Genomic DNA, 18145 nt, shown 5'->3' on the forward strand with positions numbered 1-18145 from the left:
ACTATACGTGCAACGAAAAGAAAGGTTATTTTTTTAAACACTGTAAGCTGTAAATGGGCGCTGAAACAAAATTAGATACACCGCGAGCAGGACCATTCACTGTGCCATCCTGCATCCTCACCTATTACCAACGAAGAATTCTTGAGAGTCAACTGCTAAATGCCTGATAGAATCTTACCGTTAAAATACACTTGAGAGGTTTTCTACTCAAACTCCACTGGTTTTGCGATGGGAAATTTGAGCCCCATTTCAGATGTCCGACCTACCCACGTTTACTTGGCTAGTACATTGCTGGCCTTCTTTCCAGTTGGTCCTTTCTTTTTTACTGTTCTCCCCACCATTCAGTCAATTCCTGTTTCTCCAGTGACCAACGTGTCATTTTTATGCACCAGTCCATTTTTTTTGTGAATTGAGAAGTGGTGGGTAACAAATAAGTGAGGGTATCTTTGTAACACTTATCTTCTTAAACTATAAAATTTCAAAGATAGGTACTATACTATCCATTACTTTCTGACCGCGACCTGGTTTTACCCTTAGTGGTGCATGCAATAATTGTTTCTATTGATACTGCTTCTAAAAAGCAGAGTAGTCCTGTTTGTAGATTCAATTTATTTCCTAGTCCTTTTGAATGTACTAAGAAAATCCAACTCAAGTGTGTGCAGCCAGAGGTGATAAAGAGGGAGGGATACAGACTACAAAAACTTCCAAAAGAAAGCCAGCCAGTTTCTTAAGTAAAAAGCAGAAAAAATGAAAAGGACAGTTTTCAAGCCAGGAAACAGGCTTTTGCCATTATAGCATCCAACATATGATCAAAGAGAAAACATCAGTAAAACATATGTTTTTCCATAGTTTCTAGTCCATCTGTCCCTCACATTTTGCTAATTATCTCAAAAATGGGTTTTGGTATAATTTTCCTTTCCCTTCTATTTCTAGTTAAAGGTAACAATATCTCTTGGTGAATAATAGCTTCAGCATTAAATGATCATGAACAACCGTGATTGGCATATACACACCATTCTGGAGTTCTGAATCTCCTAAGGCAATCTTCTCCTTGGCGTCAAAAATCTTCCCCTACAGTTTGTGTGTTCTATAGTATAGAATAGCAAAGCACATTCTAGAAAAGAGAAATAGGATTGTGTTGAGCATTTAACAAAGGGCAAAATGATGAGAGTAAAGAAGACAAAACCTGCCTCTGACGGGAGCAAAAAACGTAGCCTTAGGTGTCGGGAGTTGAGTACTGCCATCTACTGGCCATGAGGTCTGGGTCAATTTTCTTAACTTCTGTGAGCTTCAGGTTCCTCATCTGAAGAGAGACTCACACTTAGATAATGTGTGGGAAATACCACTTTTGTAAATTTCAGGTGATACAAATGTCAGTGGGAAGTTTTTTACGAATAAAACAATCGAAGATTCTGGGGAGATCCACAGAATGGTTAACTAAACACATTCAGGAAATTGCTTAGAGAAACAATGTGGCTTCCCTTTCACATTCTATAGCAGCACTTTTTGTCAGCACCTAGCCGTCACTGCATCCTTTACCCTACAGCTGTCTAGGTTTGTTGGGAGACAGGCTAGTCTTTGACTTGAACTTAGTGGGAGCATATTTTGCAAAAACACAGGTAACTATATCTCCCCCCCCCCCCCCCTTGGCTGTGTGCTCAACCGATCATCACTGGGAGTTTACTGCTAAAGGCAGATTTGAGGTTAAGATTCTTCTGGAATCTTAACCCATCTTTCCTCTCTAGATACACCTCACCGTCCTCTGAAAGATTTATAAGAAGGACACTGTGGCAACATGCGACCTTTTGAAACTGCTCACAGTATGTTCTCTCCCCGGAAGGAATTCTAATGTCCTCTTGTCTTGTGTTGCCTGCCGTGTACCAACCACGGGGGAAAGGCACTGAAAATTTAATGAACTTAAGAAAAGCTGTGCAAGCTTCTCTTTTGGAGGAGCCTTGGGGAAGAGGGAAGCAAACAGAAGGAAAACATTCAAAGAAATTACACTGCCCCCAAGGGTGGCATCTATAGAGGACAGTGACAGGGACTTGGAGACGCTTTATTTTTCTAGTGCCCATTTACCTACAGGGCTGGTCTCACTTCTGTGGCTGGCCATCACCAGGGCAAAGGTGAAGGTTGAAGATCAATACCAGAGGTAAAAATACCAGAGAAAGAAAACCGTGACTCCATAATACAACAAAGAATGTAAGACGGGCATACCCAGGGAAGGGAGGGTGGGTGTGAAATAGAGGAGCCTATGGAACCAGATACACAATTTATCTGAAAAGCGTAAATATATGCAACATCCCCAGAGAACAACTACTAACAGCTGAAGAAAACAGTTTGCATTTAACTTAAAAATGTATTTGTCATATAAATGTATTTTTAAGCCACTTAAAAAGAGGCTGTGCCACTCCCTAAGGTCTGATGCACACAAATAAGTGTGCAGAGACAATAATCTGAAAGGATACACATCAAAATCTTTATGCCAGGGATTATTTCTGAGTGTTGGAATCAGAGGGAGATTTTAATATGTTTTCCTTTTTTGTGTATGTACACTTTCTAATTTTTCTACGTTGGGTACACAAGAGGGAAAAGTAACACACGTTTTTAAAAACTGTAACTTCTAAATTTCTTTTGTAACCATCACTGAGAAAACATATTTGGGGATAGGGAGGAAGAGGTTAGAATAGGGATCTATAAACCATAGCCTGTAGGCTGAATCCAGCCTGCTGCCTATTTTTGTAAATAAAGTTTTACTGGAACACAGCCACCTCATTCATTTACATACTGCACAGAGTCTAGTAGTTGGGACAAAGGCCACATGACCTGCAAAGCCAAATGGCCTTACCTGGCCCTTTACAAAAGAAGTTTGCCAACCCCTGGGCCAGAAGAATCCTTCTCGTGCTATTGGAATATCCACTGCACATTATTAGCTGTGTCAGCTTGAGGAAGTCATAACCTCTGTGTCTCAGTTTCCCCATATGTAAAGAGAAGGATAATACATCTTAGAGTTGTCTTGAGTATTAAGTGAGTTAATGCATAAGAAGTACTTACTGCTATGCCTGGCACATTATGTAAGTCTCAAAAACATTTATTACGTACTTCCTTTTACTGAAAAAAAATTTTTTTTTAACGTTTCTTTATTTTTGAGAGAGAGACAAAGTGTGAGCAGGGGAGGAACAGAGAGAGAGGAAGACACAGAATCCGAAGCAGGCTCTAGGCTCTGAGCTGTGAGCACAAAGCCTGATGTGGGGCTCGAACTCACGAACTGTGAGATGATGACCTGAGCCGAAGTCGGACGCTCAACTGACTGAGCCACCCAGGCGCCCCAACGTACTTCCTTTTAAACAAGATACGTTATTCCACTATCGGGGTAAACCTAATGAAGCTGCCATTTTGTTGGTGAAAATTGTTCAATATAGGCAACTTTATAGGGTTCAATTGTAACCCTATTTCACCCACTCACTGTTCTCATTTGTCTGGTGTAAGATGTAATCTCTGAGACAGTGTCAATGTCACTAAAGCAGTTTGGGGTTAGCTAATCTGCCACGGAGAGCTGAGAATAAAAATCTAGGACGGCTGTACCCAAATCCAGGCAACATGGATGTCAGAAACAATAATGCTATATTTGTATTATGCTTTTGTTACCTGTGAAACACTGGCAAATCGGCACTAAATGTATGAGTGGTGGGACAGACTTTGGGCTCTTGCCCTGCTGCCCTAAACAGAAGCTTTTCAGATAAAGGATATTCTTTCCATCTTCCAAAATAACATCTGTCTCTTGACTTTCGGCAGGCCCAACAAGCTTCCATGACACTGTGACAATCACTCTTGGCACTGAGCAGAAATCTAGATACATTTTGCCACAACATCTCTGGGAAGACCTGCCTGAATATGGGGCTCTGGATCCTGCAAAGTTTTGAGAGTCTGTCATTCAAGTCCACTTAAAGATAGCATTTTGGGGGTTAGTACAGACCCAACATAGGAGTTCGTTAAAAAAAAAAAATAATAATAAAATGGGGCTTCTCCAAGAATGAGACAGGAAAAGAGACTTGAACATCAATGGAACGTAATTATAAGAAGCTGCAGATAGAAAAGTGTAGGATGGGCTTCATGAAAAGGAGGCCAATCAGGAAACTGAAGGACTAATCAAGTATTCTTATCAAGGAAATGTAGAAGGGCTTTAAGTTCAGTGCTAAGCCTATCAAAGGAAGAACAAACTCAATTTAATTCAATCAACACTTATTAAATGCCTATTTTACGCCAGGCACTGGGTTAACACAGCTAGAGACAGTAAGAAAAACCAGATGCTATTTCTACCTTATAGGAGTTTCTGGGCTGATGGAAGGAAGATAAACATGTAACCAAGTAAAGCATTTTGGGGGTTAGTACAGATCCAACATAGGAGTTCGTTAAAAAAAATAATAATAAAATGGAGCTTCTCCAAGAATGAGACAGGAAAAGAGACTTGAACATCAATGGAACATAATTATAAGAAGCTTCAGATAGAAAAGTGTAGGATGGGCTTCATGAAAAGGAGGCAAATCAGGAAACTGAAGGACTAATCAAGTATTCTTATCAAGTAAAGTTAATATAATGTGATAAGTGTTCTAATACTAACAACAGCGATTATTCACTGCAAAAAATGTGAAGGAAATACGGAATGGAAAATTTAATTTTGTTTGGAAAGGCCCAGAGAGGGTGGGGAAGACAGGCATAACTGGAGCTAGCCCTCACAAATGACTACAAGTTCACCAGGTGGACAGTGGGGCAAGAGTGAGAGTGGTCTGCTGGGGTTTGGGGATAGGATGGATTCAAGGAATGGCTGCAAACGAACCTGAGGAAGATTTATCAAGGGCCTCATGCTCCAAGCTTAAGAATCTGGGCTTTATCCAGTAGGCACTAAGTCTTTTTAAGCAGGAAGAGACCCGGGCAAGTCTGATTTAAAAAGACAAAAGCATAGATGCTTTCCCGGAGAGACATAAAGTAGGATCGTAGGAGACTGTTCGTGCAGAGGCTCAGAAAACCTAGACCAGAAGGATTGCAGTTAAGAGTAGCAAGAAGGGGATATATGGTGGATACAGCAAGGCTTCAAACTGGAATGCAAAAGTGGAGGCAGAAAAGTCTGACGGGCAAAGAAGAGATGAACACAATTTGGTAGGGGAGAAGGGAGGGTCACACAGGCAGTGAGAAAAGCACAGGTTAGGGGATTGGCCTTGGGAGACAAAGTATCTTTTCCTCAGAGACATAAAGGAAGCCAATAAGAAGGGGGTCAAAATAGATGTAATACTGCAGAAAGTAATGTTAAGAAAATTTACTACCACTGGTGCTTACTCAGAATAATGAAAGGGGGAGAGGGGTGGGCTTTGTGGACAAGGAGCTAGGAGTGGCCCCACCACTGGAGGCTGGGAAAAGGGAAAAGCTGGAGATTGGTAAAAGAAATATCTGATAGATCATGACCCAGGATCCACTTGGGCCAACAACTCACACACTGGTGACCTCTCTCATCCACACCTTCCATTTTTTTCCCAAGAGTGGTCTGAACTCATCAGTGGTAATGCTACCCTCACTGATGGGTGGTGAATGACATCCACAAGAGGAAACTCTGGTTTCCTTACCCTGACATTCAAAGCCTCTTCTAATGTAGTCCTCAGTCTACTCTTCTAATCTATCTCCACCTCCATCACTGACCCATCCTCAGGTTCAGAAACCCAAATGTTTTCAGGCTCAGGCAGGTAACCCAGTGTGGGAAGAAGAGTCGGGGTCCGAAGCAAGAGGGGGTGGTGAGGTCAATGGCTTAAAAGTTGTTACATTCTCTTGTTAAGCTCTCTGAGGGTCACATGAAATACATAAATACACCTTGATATTTCAGGGATTTTCTCTTTTAAAATCCTACACAGGACAAATCCAGCCTCCTCCAAGCAGACTTCCTGATCAACCCGGATAATAGATAAGAGTTCCTTCTCAAGTCTCCTTTGGTGTTTATCCTTGTGTTCCTCTTCTTTCATCACTTGCTTGTACTTATAAGATGCTATCTTTCATAGCACAGAGGTCAGCTCCCGAGCTCTGGATTCAGACAGCCCTGGGTTAAAACCCTGACTTTGCCATTTTTAGGCTTCTATGACATGAGACAAGATACCTAAGTTTTTGGAGAGTCAATTGACTCGTAAAATGGAAATAATATTACCTTATGGGGTTATTGTGACAATAAACTTAAATAATGTAGCAAAGGACTTACTGGAGTCCTGGCATGTAAACATTCAAAAAAAATTTTTTGAATGTTTATTTACTTTGAGAGAGAAGGTGTGAGTGGGCAAGGGGCAGAGAGAAGGAGAAAGAGAATTCCAAGCAGGCTCCACACTGAGCATGGAGCCTGACCTCAGAACGTGAGATCATGACCTCAGCTGAAATCAAGAACTGGAAGCTTAACTGACTGAGCCCCCCAGGCACCCCTGAAAACTGATTTCTATACCCTCCTTTGCTTCTTATAAACCTATGTATGGAGTCCATATAATCACAGACCAATAATAAAAACAACCAGTAGCAACTTTGTAAGATACACATGTTATTTTTGAGAAAGGGAAACTGAGGCTCAGGGAGGTGAAACAGTCTTTGCCAAGGCCCCACAGGGTGAATAATCAGTGGAGGGGACCCTATCATGGGTCTCCACAATCCAGGCTTTCTCTGATCTTTTGTAACTATCCAAAGGTGCAGAAAGCCAGCTCTTGAGCCCAGCCCTACGTTCCCCGGCCCTGATACCTAGGCAGACCTTTCCCTTCAAGTCTCAGTTTTGCAAACTACAGAACCTAAAACAGCAGTGAGGGGAGGGAGATCATCATCCAAGAAAAAACTGAATCAGGGAGCAAGTAAAAATCCTCCCACCTGTAAGAGTAGTCTTGATCATTTAAGTCTATGCGATTGGTTTGAAAAAAAAAAAAAAATCCTTCCAGTTCTTTGATGTATGAAGCAAATAGTTCATTGTGTGATCACCTCCATTCTTATCCTTTCAAAGATAACTTTAAATAAATGCTGTATTTAGAACATCAAGGAATGTCCCCTTAGAGTGGCACATGATGTGATGCAAATGGGAGAAATAATGTATGCTTTCCTTAAAGTAAAATTTAGCGTGTTTTTAAATGAGGTTTTGTGTATGTGTCAAAATTCCTTTGGTTCATAAAAGGGTGGTGAGGGTAATTTTTAATTTAAAAATATGAATGAGTGAAACAGTGAGGTAGCAATTATATGCTACTGCAAAAATATCTTCTGAAATTTAAGTCATCTGTGAAAGCCAAAAGTCTTGGATACACAAGTGTAGCTCAGATGAGCAAGTCTCAGTACGAGAAGAGAGCTGCTCTCTTGTCAGCTGTCATCTTCCAACAATTGGCAAAACCGTACCTTTCTTTGTAAGAATGTTCTGGTAACTTCAGGTTATTCTTCCAGTGAAAAATGCACCAAGTGGATTTTCAAACTCCGTTTCTTTATATACAGATACCTTTCTTTATAGTTCCATACGTTTATATTATTCTATATCATATACAATGTATCTATATACCATTTTATATATTTGTACCTATATGTTTATAACATAGGTAAATATAGATGAATTTGTAATAGAAGATGCATATAGATCCGTCTCCAACATCTTTAATAGAAATGATCCAACAGCCCGTATGGAAAGACATAGGATGACATTTTCATTTTCTCCTTTTAAAAAACACTATGCCATTTTAGAAAATTTGGAAAGCACACAAGTCTCCAAAAACCAACGTTGAGATATAATTTACATACAACAAACTTCACACATAGGAGGTGCCAAGTTGATAACTTCTGACAAAGATATAAGCATTTTCATCACCACAGAAAGTTCCTTTGCCCTTCTTCCCCATCTCCCCTCCACACCCGAATCCAAGCAACCATTGATCCAGATGCCGCCACTGCCAATTTTGTGTCTTCGGATCTCACACGATGGAATCACACCGTGCATACTCTTGTGTTTCTAACTTCCTTCACTCAGCATGTGACATGCTTTCACGTTGCACACATCAGTAGCTGGCTCCTTTCTACTGCCCAGCAGTGCTTTCGGTGTGAATATAGACCAGTTTAATCCACGCTACTCCCGAGGGACCTAACAATTGTTCAGAATTTTTGTCCATTCTGAGAAACAGTCCTTTGGATATTAGTGGATGGGAATTTTTATGAATATGTGTTTCCAATTTTCTTGGGTAAATACCTCAGAGTAGATTTGCAGGATCATTTAATAATTGTGTGATTAACCACATAAAAACCTTTATAGTTTTTGAATTAGGTGGTACCATATTATACTCGGTAACGTCGTATGAGAAATCTAGTTGCTACATATACTCAGCAACCCTCACTATTGCCAGTCGTTTGAATTTAAGCCATTTTACTGACTGTGAAGTGGTATCTCACTGTGGCTTTATTTGCATTTTCCTGGTGTTAATATTCCTTAGCATAATTTCATGTGCTTATTGTCTATTCTTTCGTCTTCCTTGCAAAGGGTCAAATCTTTTGTCCGTTATTATTAGGTTGGCTTCTGCTCCACATTTCAGGGTGATCATCTGCCTTGTGACATCAGTTCTTTGATAGGTCCCAACAGAATTTTTATTTTGTCCAGCTTATTCCTGTTGTAAGGATTGGGGTGATGACTTCCAAGGTCTTCACCTGTGACAGCTGAAATCTGAAGCCTTCTGCATCTGGTGAGATGATCATATGACCTTCTGCATTTATCCTATTAATGTAACGAATCAAGCTGAATTTTCAGAAACTTGACCTTGAATTCTGATGCACACACAATCACGATATAGTATCATTTTTGTTTATGGCTATGTTGAACTTATTTGTATTTCGTCAAGGATTTTAGGTTTATGTTCGTGAAGGACATCGGTCTATGCCATAGCATTCTTGTATCTTTGTCAGGTTTTGGTGTTATGGTTATTCTGAACTTATGACTTTGGAAGTACTCCCATGTTCCTCTCTTGTCTCACTGAATCTGCATAGGTTTGGTTATCATTATCTGAATTCATTGCAAAAGGCTTCAGGGCTTAGGCTGTGTACATGTGGCGGGGATTGTGATTTAAAATTTGTTAGGAGATATGTGGCTATTTATATTTTCCAGCTTTAAGTGGGTGCTAAGTTATAGTTTTTAAGGAACATGTCCATTTCATCTAAGTACATTGGCATAAACTTGTTCATACTATTTTCTTATTGTTTTTTTTTTCTTATTGTTTTTTTAATGTATACAGGAAATTTAATGATACCTCCACTTTCTTTCTTGGTATTGTCTATTTTCCTGGTTCGGTCTAGGTAAATGTTTACCAATTTTGTTTTCTCTTTAAAGAATCAACTTCATCTTTGTTAATTTTCTTTATTGCTCGTATGTTTATCTCACTGGTTTCAGCTCCTACTTTGGGATGAGTGTGTTGTTTTCTAATGTCTTAAGGTAAACATTTACTGATTTCAAGTCTTTTTTAATACAGGTATTTAGTGATATAATTTTCCTCTAAGTTGTACTGTAGCTGCACAAGACTGATATTTGGAATATTCACGTTTCTGTTATCATCCCATTCAAAACATTTTCTCATTTCTGTTGTGATTTTTTTCCTTCACCCACGCAGTTCCTGAGTGTGTGTTAAGTTTCTAAATATTTGGAATTTTCTGGAGATCTTATGAACAATTCCTAATTACATTCTGTTGTGGTCAAAGAATGTGCTTGTAAGACTTCAATGTTTTGAAATTTGCTGAGATTTATTTATACACTTAAGTGCAGTATATCACGGTGGATAATTCTCATGAACTTGAAGACAGTGTTTGTAAGTTGTTGGGTACGGTGTTCTGCTTGGCATATGGTTGTGGCTATGTACATTTTTTCAAATGTACGAATTAACTGTGATTTAAAAAATAATGAAATAGAAAGAATGGACAAGGGGCTAGAAAGGAACTATTTAGAGAAAAGGAGGAAGCCAGTGTAGCCAGACTCAAGAGAGAATGACTGCAGCTGAGGAAGCAAGGACCCAGGGGATGATAGAGGGTATCTGGTTAAATCAGAGGCAGAAAAGGTGATTTGTAAAAGAGGGCCATATCATCTTCTGGAAGATGGAGTGGAGGGGAAGAATATTCAGGGAAATGCCATCAGATAGTCTATACCTTCTCCGTGTAGCAGAAGGAGGACATCTACGAGAGATGAAGGGATTCAGAGGCAGACATTTTGGGATCTCCAACCAACAGTTGGCTGGGATGAAGGAAAGGATTGAGGACTATGCCGTGGTTCCCCTGGAGCCTGGTGGCAACAATCTGTCCTAATAGCAGTCATTAAGGGCTTTCCTCAGCAAAGATTTCTAACCTGGAACCTAAATAGGACCTACAGGTGGGTTTCAGTTAAACCTCAGCAGAACCTTCTAATAATTACACTTTTTACCTATCAACTTAACGTGACAAGTCCTACAACAGGGCTTACCCTGGGAGCTACAGCATGGGTTACTTAATCCAGAGGAGGAGTAAAAAAGGCTTTCTGTAGGAGATGGTGTCTGAACTAAAGCCTGAACGGAAGTTGGGATTATCCAGGTATATGAGTGGCTTTGAGAATGGTAGAAAAGAACATAGCATTTGATGCCTGCAAAGCAGTTTGGCAGGCCTGCAGCTTAGAAGGAAAGGAGAATAAGAAAAACCAAACACTGTAACCACCACCACTCCAACTCTTAAATAAAAGGTTGCTTTTAAAAGTTATGAAATGCGCATTCCTGGAGATGTTTGAGCAAAGGCTGGCTGCCCGGCTATCTAGGTACACAGGGAGGCATTGCGTTGATTCGGTAAGGGGACCCACTTCCCCACTCTTCCTAGTCCCTTGTGGAAGGACTTCCTGGACTAATGCTCCTGGATCCTCTCCTGCCTTCTGTTTGGTGCCTTTGGAAGCAGGAATTGGGCTTGCTCAGCTAGTGCAATGTTCTTTCCTCTCTTGTGACCTGCGTGCCTCATGTAATCTGCTTTCTGTTATGTGGCAAAAGGGACATGGCCAGTCATGCCTGGAAGGGAAAGTCCTATTTTTATTTATTTACTATTTTAGAGAGAGAGTGTGCACATGTGAGTGGAGGAGACAGGCAGAGAGAGAGAGAGGGAGGGAGGAGGGAGAGAGGGAGGGAGGGAGAGGGAGATCTTAAGCAGGCACCACGTTCAGTGCAGAGCCTGACACAGGGCTCAATCCCACAATCCCGGGATCATGACCTGAGCCGAAATGAAGAGTTGAATGCTCAACTGAGGCACCCAGCCCCACCTCCCTCCACCCCCTGGAATGCCTAATTTAGAGGGCAAATAGTCTGAGCAAACCAATTTGTCTGAAGACCTAAATGACATTCTCCAAAAAGCTTTATCAGGAATGAAGCTGATATTCTGATCTCCACGTACACATTACATTTAAAGGAATATTTTTTTTTATCGACCTCATAAAACCTGGGATGACATCTAACCCCTTCCCAACATTTAGAAGTCTATTATCCTGGATCATTAAGACAACCAGATTCAGTACCCTTGGTTTGGGAATTCTGAAGAGTGGAAAGGTGATATTAGTAAGCTTTCGCCACCAAAAGGGGTTAAAAGCAATATATGTTGTTATTGGAAAATTAACTTTTGGGAAACTTTGGCCTTGATGAGGTCAGAAACTTTACTATGCAAATCTACGCTGCTTGAGATTCAATAAAAAAATGTAGAGTAGTTCATACAAAAAGAGATAGGTAACAAAACACAAAGACATAGAAAAGTACAACACAGTATCCAGAGGGAAAACAGCAACAAGAAAATGGACAGAGGAGGCACCGTCTGTAAATATGCCCAGACTTTATGTGGCTATATTGGATTCTGTTAAGTAGTACACTCATACCTAGTCACATAAAGTAACCATTCCTCTTCTTTTGATACTTGTTAACTATACAGCCCATAGTCCCTGTGGGTAACTCCAACCATAGTTAAGAGGAGGAGGGCAATAGCAGAAGGTGAAGGGGTGAAAAAGAGAAATCAGCACCGAAGGGAATAATGTTAGCAAACTCACAGAGCCACAAGCCAAAGGTCTGAAAGAGACAGAGGTTTCCCTTTTGTTCAATAACCTAGGCAGAAGTGCCACATTTCAGGGTGCTACATCTCAGCAGAACATTTTGAAGAGGGGAAAAGAAGAGGTACGGGGTGTGTTTGAAGGACAAAAAGAACAGAAATATTCATTTATGTCGCAGGAGACCACTGGGAAGTACTACAAATCAATACTGACCACTTGCAGGGGATATTCATATGATAAGTATTTATTCCTGCAGACATCTGGACATCTGAAGAATTCCCATTGCTGTGCCACAAAGCAGACTCCACGGAAACCTTTTACACATTCAAAATAGCTTTTAAAAATATTTTATATTCTAGGGAACTCTAAGTGCTTCACCCATAAAAAATAAGCCTTTCAAGTTGGCAGGGGAATGAACCCTTTCCAGATGGAGAACTTGATGCTGAAGGAGGTAAACTCACTTCAGCAGCCACGGGAACAACACAAGGCACAGCCAGGGGCTGAAATCGCCTCAAACCTGAAAATATTCTTAACTGTGCATAAAAGAGAATCTGAAAGTTGCCTGTGAGCTTACACCTGGCCCCAGTAGAGCTTCCTCATCAGCATTCCAAGCCAGCCTCAGAAAGCTGGAGAGAGAATCTTGCAAGCACAGGAAAATAGACAAATTTCTTTCCTTCAAGCCTAATCTGATGATTTAAATCTATCTATCCTAACGCCTCTCAGGTGCTCTAACCATCTTATGCCTTTTAAGAGCGCTTCTGCAGGGAGTAACACTAGTAACTTCTCCTCTGATTAAACACATCTGCCACAAAATAGCAGGTGTCTTCTGGACACAATGAGATTCTCAGAAATTCTAGTAGGAAACTTGCAAAAGGTTTCAAATGCTCCTATACTGAAACACATTTTAACTTTTCTTAGATTTTGGAGATAGAGGGGGGAATGTTTGTGTACAATTCAATGTCTTTCAAACAAAGGCTTAAAAAATATTAATGGACTTGCTGCCTAAAACATAAAAAAGGAATTGAGCTTCTGAAGTTAAAACAGGGTAATTTTCAAAAAAGGTTAAAACCAGTATTCTCATAAAATACAAAATGAACACATTTAAGGTTTGTTTTTAACTCATTGGTGAAGAAGCTAGTAAGATCTAATAAGCAGGAGAAAGATACTACAAAGGAGAATCCAAAGAGCAAACACACGTAGATCAGCGAGAGTAAATGAAGGTGTCAATGGCAGGCAGAAGTCAGATTTTCCACAGTGGCTAGGAAAGCCAGCTGAACCTCTGTGGGACAGAATTTACACATCCACAACAAGGATTATTCTGTATTGCTATCAGCTATCTACAACGTACGGAGTTGTAAAAACAGCTCCGTGGAATTAGATAGCCCCAAATGGTGTGCTATTGACGAGGCACAGTTTTTCACAGAAGCCCAATTTTTTCCCTGCACAGACCACTGACTGTCTTATTTATTTCTGTATTCCCCAAACCCGGTACAAGGTAGATGCTCCATAAATACCTGCAAATGGATAAACGTCTACTATGTATCAGGCGTTAAGCTAGGCCCTTCACGAGCATCATTCCATTTAATTCTCCCGACAACTCTTAAAATATTTATTCTCATTTCACTGATGAAAAACTAACTCGTGTAATATTGTATAGCTATTGCTTGTCAAAGGTTGGGGGTGGAGGACAAGCAGGGAGGATCACACTCAGGTCTGTGAAAGCCCTTTTTTCTTTTTTCCATTTAATATATGTCCTTTTTATTTGCCATCGCTGTACCATCTGCCTCTAAATTAAGGGACTGTTTATATGTTATACTGGTATAACACACTTGCTTGATAAGCATGATATTGGAGACCCACCCTTTAAGAAAAAGCAAAGGAACAGCAACACTCAAGAGGATCTAGGCATAAATAAGAGACAGGTGAGCATTTTTGTTGCAGCCTTGCAGATAAGCACAGGATATTTACCAGCCTAGACTACCCTCACCCTGCCACCCCCGGTTGCTCATTTCCCAGTTTTCAGGATAATAAAGACAGACGAATTCAACACTGTTTATGTGTGTTGTTTTCACCAAAATCAGAACAGCACTTAGGAGAACAGCAGCAGCTATTCAGAACAGAAGCAGCATTCAATGCATGCTTCCCAGGACCATGAACTCCTTTCACAGCAACACTATGAGGCAGGTACTGGTACCATCCTCTTTTTGCAGATAAAGAAAGCTGAAGGGCACCAGTGACCTTCACAAGATGACACAACACAGCTGCAGCTCTGGGCTTCTACCCGGCACCTGTCAGCACTGCCGGCCCTCACCCTCAGTAGTCCACTGTTTTTTGGGGGCTGGCGACATTTGCTCTGTTACCATAGGTCTTCATTTTTCACAGACCTCTCTGTCCTGCTTATCACAGCCTAGTCTCCAAGGGCACGGAGATCCCCACAGCCTCCAGCATCCTAGGGCTGGTCACCTCGGGCCAGCTGCAGTCCCGTCTATTATGACCACTTGGCGCCTGTGATCATTCAGGTATTTCACATTCATATTTGGAGAGGCAAGGCCCAGAGAACAGGGGAAGAGAGTGGCTTTCTGAGGCCTCATAGGTGAATGTCAAAAAGATGTGGGCCAATAGTTAATGTGAAATCATTCTCTCTGTTCCCTGAGTCCCCAATAATTTTCTGCTTTCCTTTCTGGCCTGAAAAAAGGCTGCCCTTAGAATGAAGAGTATGTTTTTAGACACATCCAGATGAGTCTTGACATGATAGCAAAATGCTGACATGTAGAAGGTGTCAAGAAATGGCCAACTTAGTAGTTTACTTAATATTATTTCATTTAGTCTTCATAACAACTCCTGCGGACAGGTAGTATTATCATCTTTATTTTGGAGATGAAGAGGGAGGTTAAATAACTCAACCAGCTAAAGCAGCTTGCCTGGGATTTCAAGAAGGTTGTGGTTTACCAGTATCAGTGGCATTTCATGGAGACCAAATGTGCCACCAGAAGCAATGACAGGTGTATCTCATGTCCACACCCTCTTTCTTCAAGTCACTTAGCAGAAAGCCTTGGGAAGTGGTACCATTGACTTGGAGCACTGAAGCATGGGACCTTTACTTCTAAGGGATGTAATGCCCCTCCCTGACAAACCATTATAAATGCCTCCCTTCCCTCAAGGGTATCCCATAATGCCCGCCCATAAGAAAAGATAACACTACTTTCAAACAAGATCACGAATAAGGCTTTGCCTTTACTCTATCACACAGGCGTTAAGAAACATTAAGCACACATTTTGGGATGAAGGCAACCATAATCAGCCAAATGGTTACTAACTGATTACTTAAGGGGTGGAAAAATGGACTCTGAGATGCTCTTGTATTGTTAAGGGAGGGCCAAAGAAAAAACAATTTGACACTTGGAATCTAAGTTAAGTTCTGACAGTGCCTTCAGAATTTCAGGAATTTCACCTAAAAAGCCATTTTATTCTACTTGGGGGTGGGGGGGAAGCAAAGTGAATTAATTAAGTACAATTTTAACACTTCACTCTCTGTTAACTACTCAGCCTGAGCTACACTTGGGTGTGCTCCTTAAATATTAAAACATTACCAATTTGGTCAGAAGGAATCTAGGGAAATCCAGCTCCGGATTTGAAAAATATTCTTTAGGGGCACCTAGGTGGCTCAATCAGTTAAGCGTCTGCCTTTGGCTCAGGTCATGATCTCACAGTTCATGAGATCGAGCCCCGCGTCAGGCTCTGTGCTGACATCTCAGAGCCTGGAGCCTGCTTAGGATTCTGTGTCTCCCTCTCTCTGCCCCTCCCTCGCTTGCGCTCTGTCTCTCAAAAATAAACATAAAAAAAAAAAGAAAAGAAAAATGTTCTTTAGTATTAGAAACCTTTTTTCCAAATGAAGTTTTTCGTATAATTCAAACATGTAAAACAGATATAAAGGGAGCTGGTTTAGTTGACACACTTATCTCTACCCAAAGCACACCCCATCCCGTTGGCAACCTTTAGCGCACCCAAGGGCTCCACGGAACACACTTTGAAAACCACCCAGTTTGGAAAGAGGCTTGGTATCCACAGTTCTGGGCTACTCAAGATCAAGTCACTTTCCCACTAGAGGATAGTCTTCTCTTGGAAAAGGGGAAGGATCTGGACTAGAATCAGGACTCCTCAACACATTTTTCCTCTGAAGCGCAGTTTTAGTGCACAGAGCATGTTTTTCAGTCCTGTGTTTCATCACAGTGTTTGCAACGGGAGGGGGACAAGGGGAGGGACGAGGCCCATATTCATGCAGACCCTCAGGGTGGGAGGGGAACACAGGGGAAGTGTGAAGATGCCCTTGTTCGGATGGGCTCCCACAGCGGGCCCTATCGGCTTCTTCTCACCCAGGCTGTTCTCCAATCGAGAAACAGGATCCTAAGGGCTTTTACAGTTCATTATCCTGTCATGGTTTCTGCTTCCAAGTGTCTCTTGACCTTCAAATATAATACTCAGAGCCCCTTGATGTAAATGGGATCTTCATTTGTGCTTTGAAGGTATTCATCTCAGGGACTGTAAGTTAGTATTATCATATTCACCTCAGAATTTTCCTGTTTAGAAATCTTTCCTACTTAGAACATCAAATACTGATCCCACAAACCCAGATAATTTGGAAGACTTCCTTTCTTTTCTCTAGGATTGGTACACATTTTCTCTAGAGTCCCCCACCCACCCCCTTAGCTTGACTCCCACATACTTGTACAGAACCTGCAGAATCCAAGCTTCTCTAGAACTTCTTATGCGTATTCAGTAGCATAGTTTGCATGGGTCTGGAATCCATTCTCCTTTTAAAGTAAGCAAACCCATGCCTGAATATTTCAGCAGGGAGATGCAGTTCATTGTAAGGGTATGGAAAAGGCCACCGTGATGGGGAGAGAAAGAGGGAGTAAAATATTTTGGATGCCGCATACTTTACCAGTTATGTCATGCTGTTTGAATGACTCACTGTAGATCTGATACTGATTCGGACAATGTTTCTTCAACCACTTGCAGACATCCTGCTGAGTCCACAGAGCCACTGGTTTTGACAGCTTCACTGTAGCCGACTATAAATGAAGAAGGAAAAGGTTAATGTCAGCCCCATGTCCAGAAAGGCACTACTGTTAGAAGTCCTAGAGGGTGTGGTCAAGGCTACTGGCTGGAATCCCTGAAGGTAAGTATCTGGCTCTTTTCCTCCTAACCTCTATAGACCTTTTCCACACCCATGGAAACCAGAAGAAAAGGTCTAGGTGGAAAAGGCCATGAAAATTATACTTATTCTCAAGTTATCATCTCCACTGGAAAAAGTTCCCAGGAAGTAGTGTTTTCTGACAAACACTTCAACAGTAAGACAATGCTGTTGCTAAGCATTTAATTAAATTTTAGGGTGAAATAGCTGCCCCCAAGTGGCCTTTCTTTGTATTCCACAAAAGTGTCCATTTTGAGATCTCTAGGGTCTAGTGCAACACTAGCCCTGGCAGGAGCTAATAATTATTTCAGGAACGAATGTTATTGGATTTAGATACCTACGTACTAAAGAGTGCACACTGGCCTGGGAGTGGTCCTGTAAAGTCTAGGAATTAGTTATGCCACAGTGGGGAAGCAAAAAGTCAATTCTGCCAGCATGTGGAGAATGGTAATAAGATAATGGGGTGGCTAAACCTGAGGTAGAAGCCAACTAATTAAGGCCTTTTATTGCTCAACAGATCTTTCAGGAAGGGCTTTATGAAACAAAACAAAGGTGTGTTAGGACCTAGCCTTTGACAGAATTAATTCATTCATCAATTAATGTGCATCAGCTCTGTGCCAGATGCCCATCTTCCTCATGGATCCTAACAACTTGGCTGGGACAAGATGAAAGCTTAGTTTTTAAAAAAATTTTTATCAGTATTTGTCAAAAATCTAGGATCGTAATATAGAAAAATCTTTAAAGGATATTGGGTAGCACCCAGACCTGGTCAATGTCATTGACCTTCTCACTAGGGATCATTCACTTTTACTTCTCTTTCAATCTTTCAGATTAAGGCAAAAAGAGAGCCTCAATTTTGTAGGACTGTGATTTAATATCTTTGAATACCTGCT

General features: G+C 41.0%; 1 protein-coding gene across 6 annotated transcripts in view; it reads right to left on the bottom strand.

Annotated features, from left to right (window-relative positions):
• SAMD12 (sterile alpha motif domain containing 12) overlaps positions 1 to 18145 on the bottom strand; it is a 392536-nt gene that overhangs the window by 205270 nt on the left and 169121 nt on the right. For all 6 annotated transcript variants that reach the window (XM_040494293.1, XM_040494294.1, XM_040494292.1 and 3 more), the window contains exon 3: positions 17001 to 17130. In XM_040494293.1, the coding sequence (XP_040350227.1) occupies positions 17001 to 17130 (130 nt within the window). The remainder of the gene's footprint in view (positions 1 to 17000; positions 17131 to 18145) is intronic.

Source organism: Herpailurus yagouaroundi, unplaced genomic scaffold (assembly GCF_014898765.1).
Source record: "Herpailurus yagouaroundi ecotype Mexico unplaced genomic scaffold, PumYag 186, whole genome shotgun sequence".
Classification (NCBI taxonomy): domain Eukaryota; kingdom Metazoa; phylum Chordata; class Mammalia; order Carnivora; family Felidae; genus Herpailurus; species Herpailurus yagouaroundi.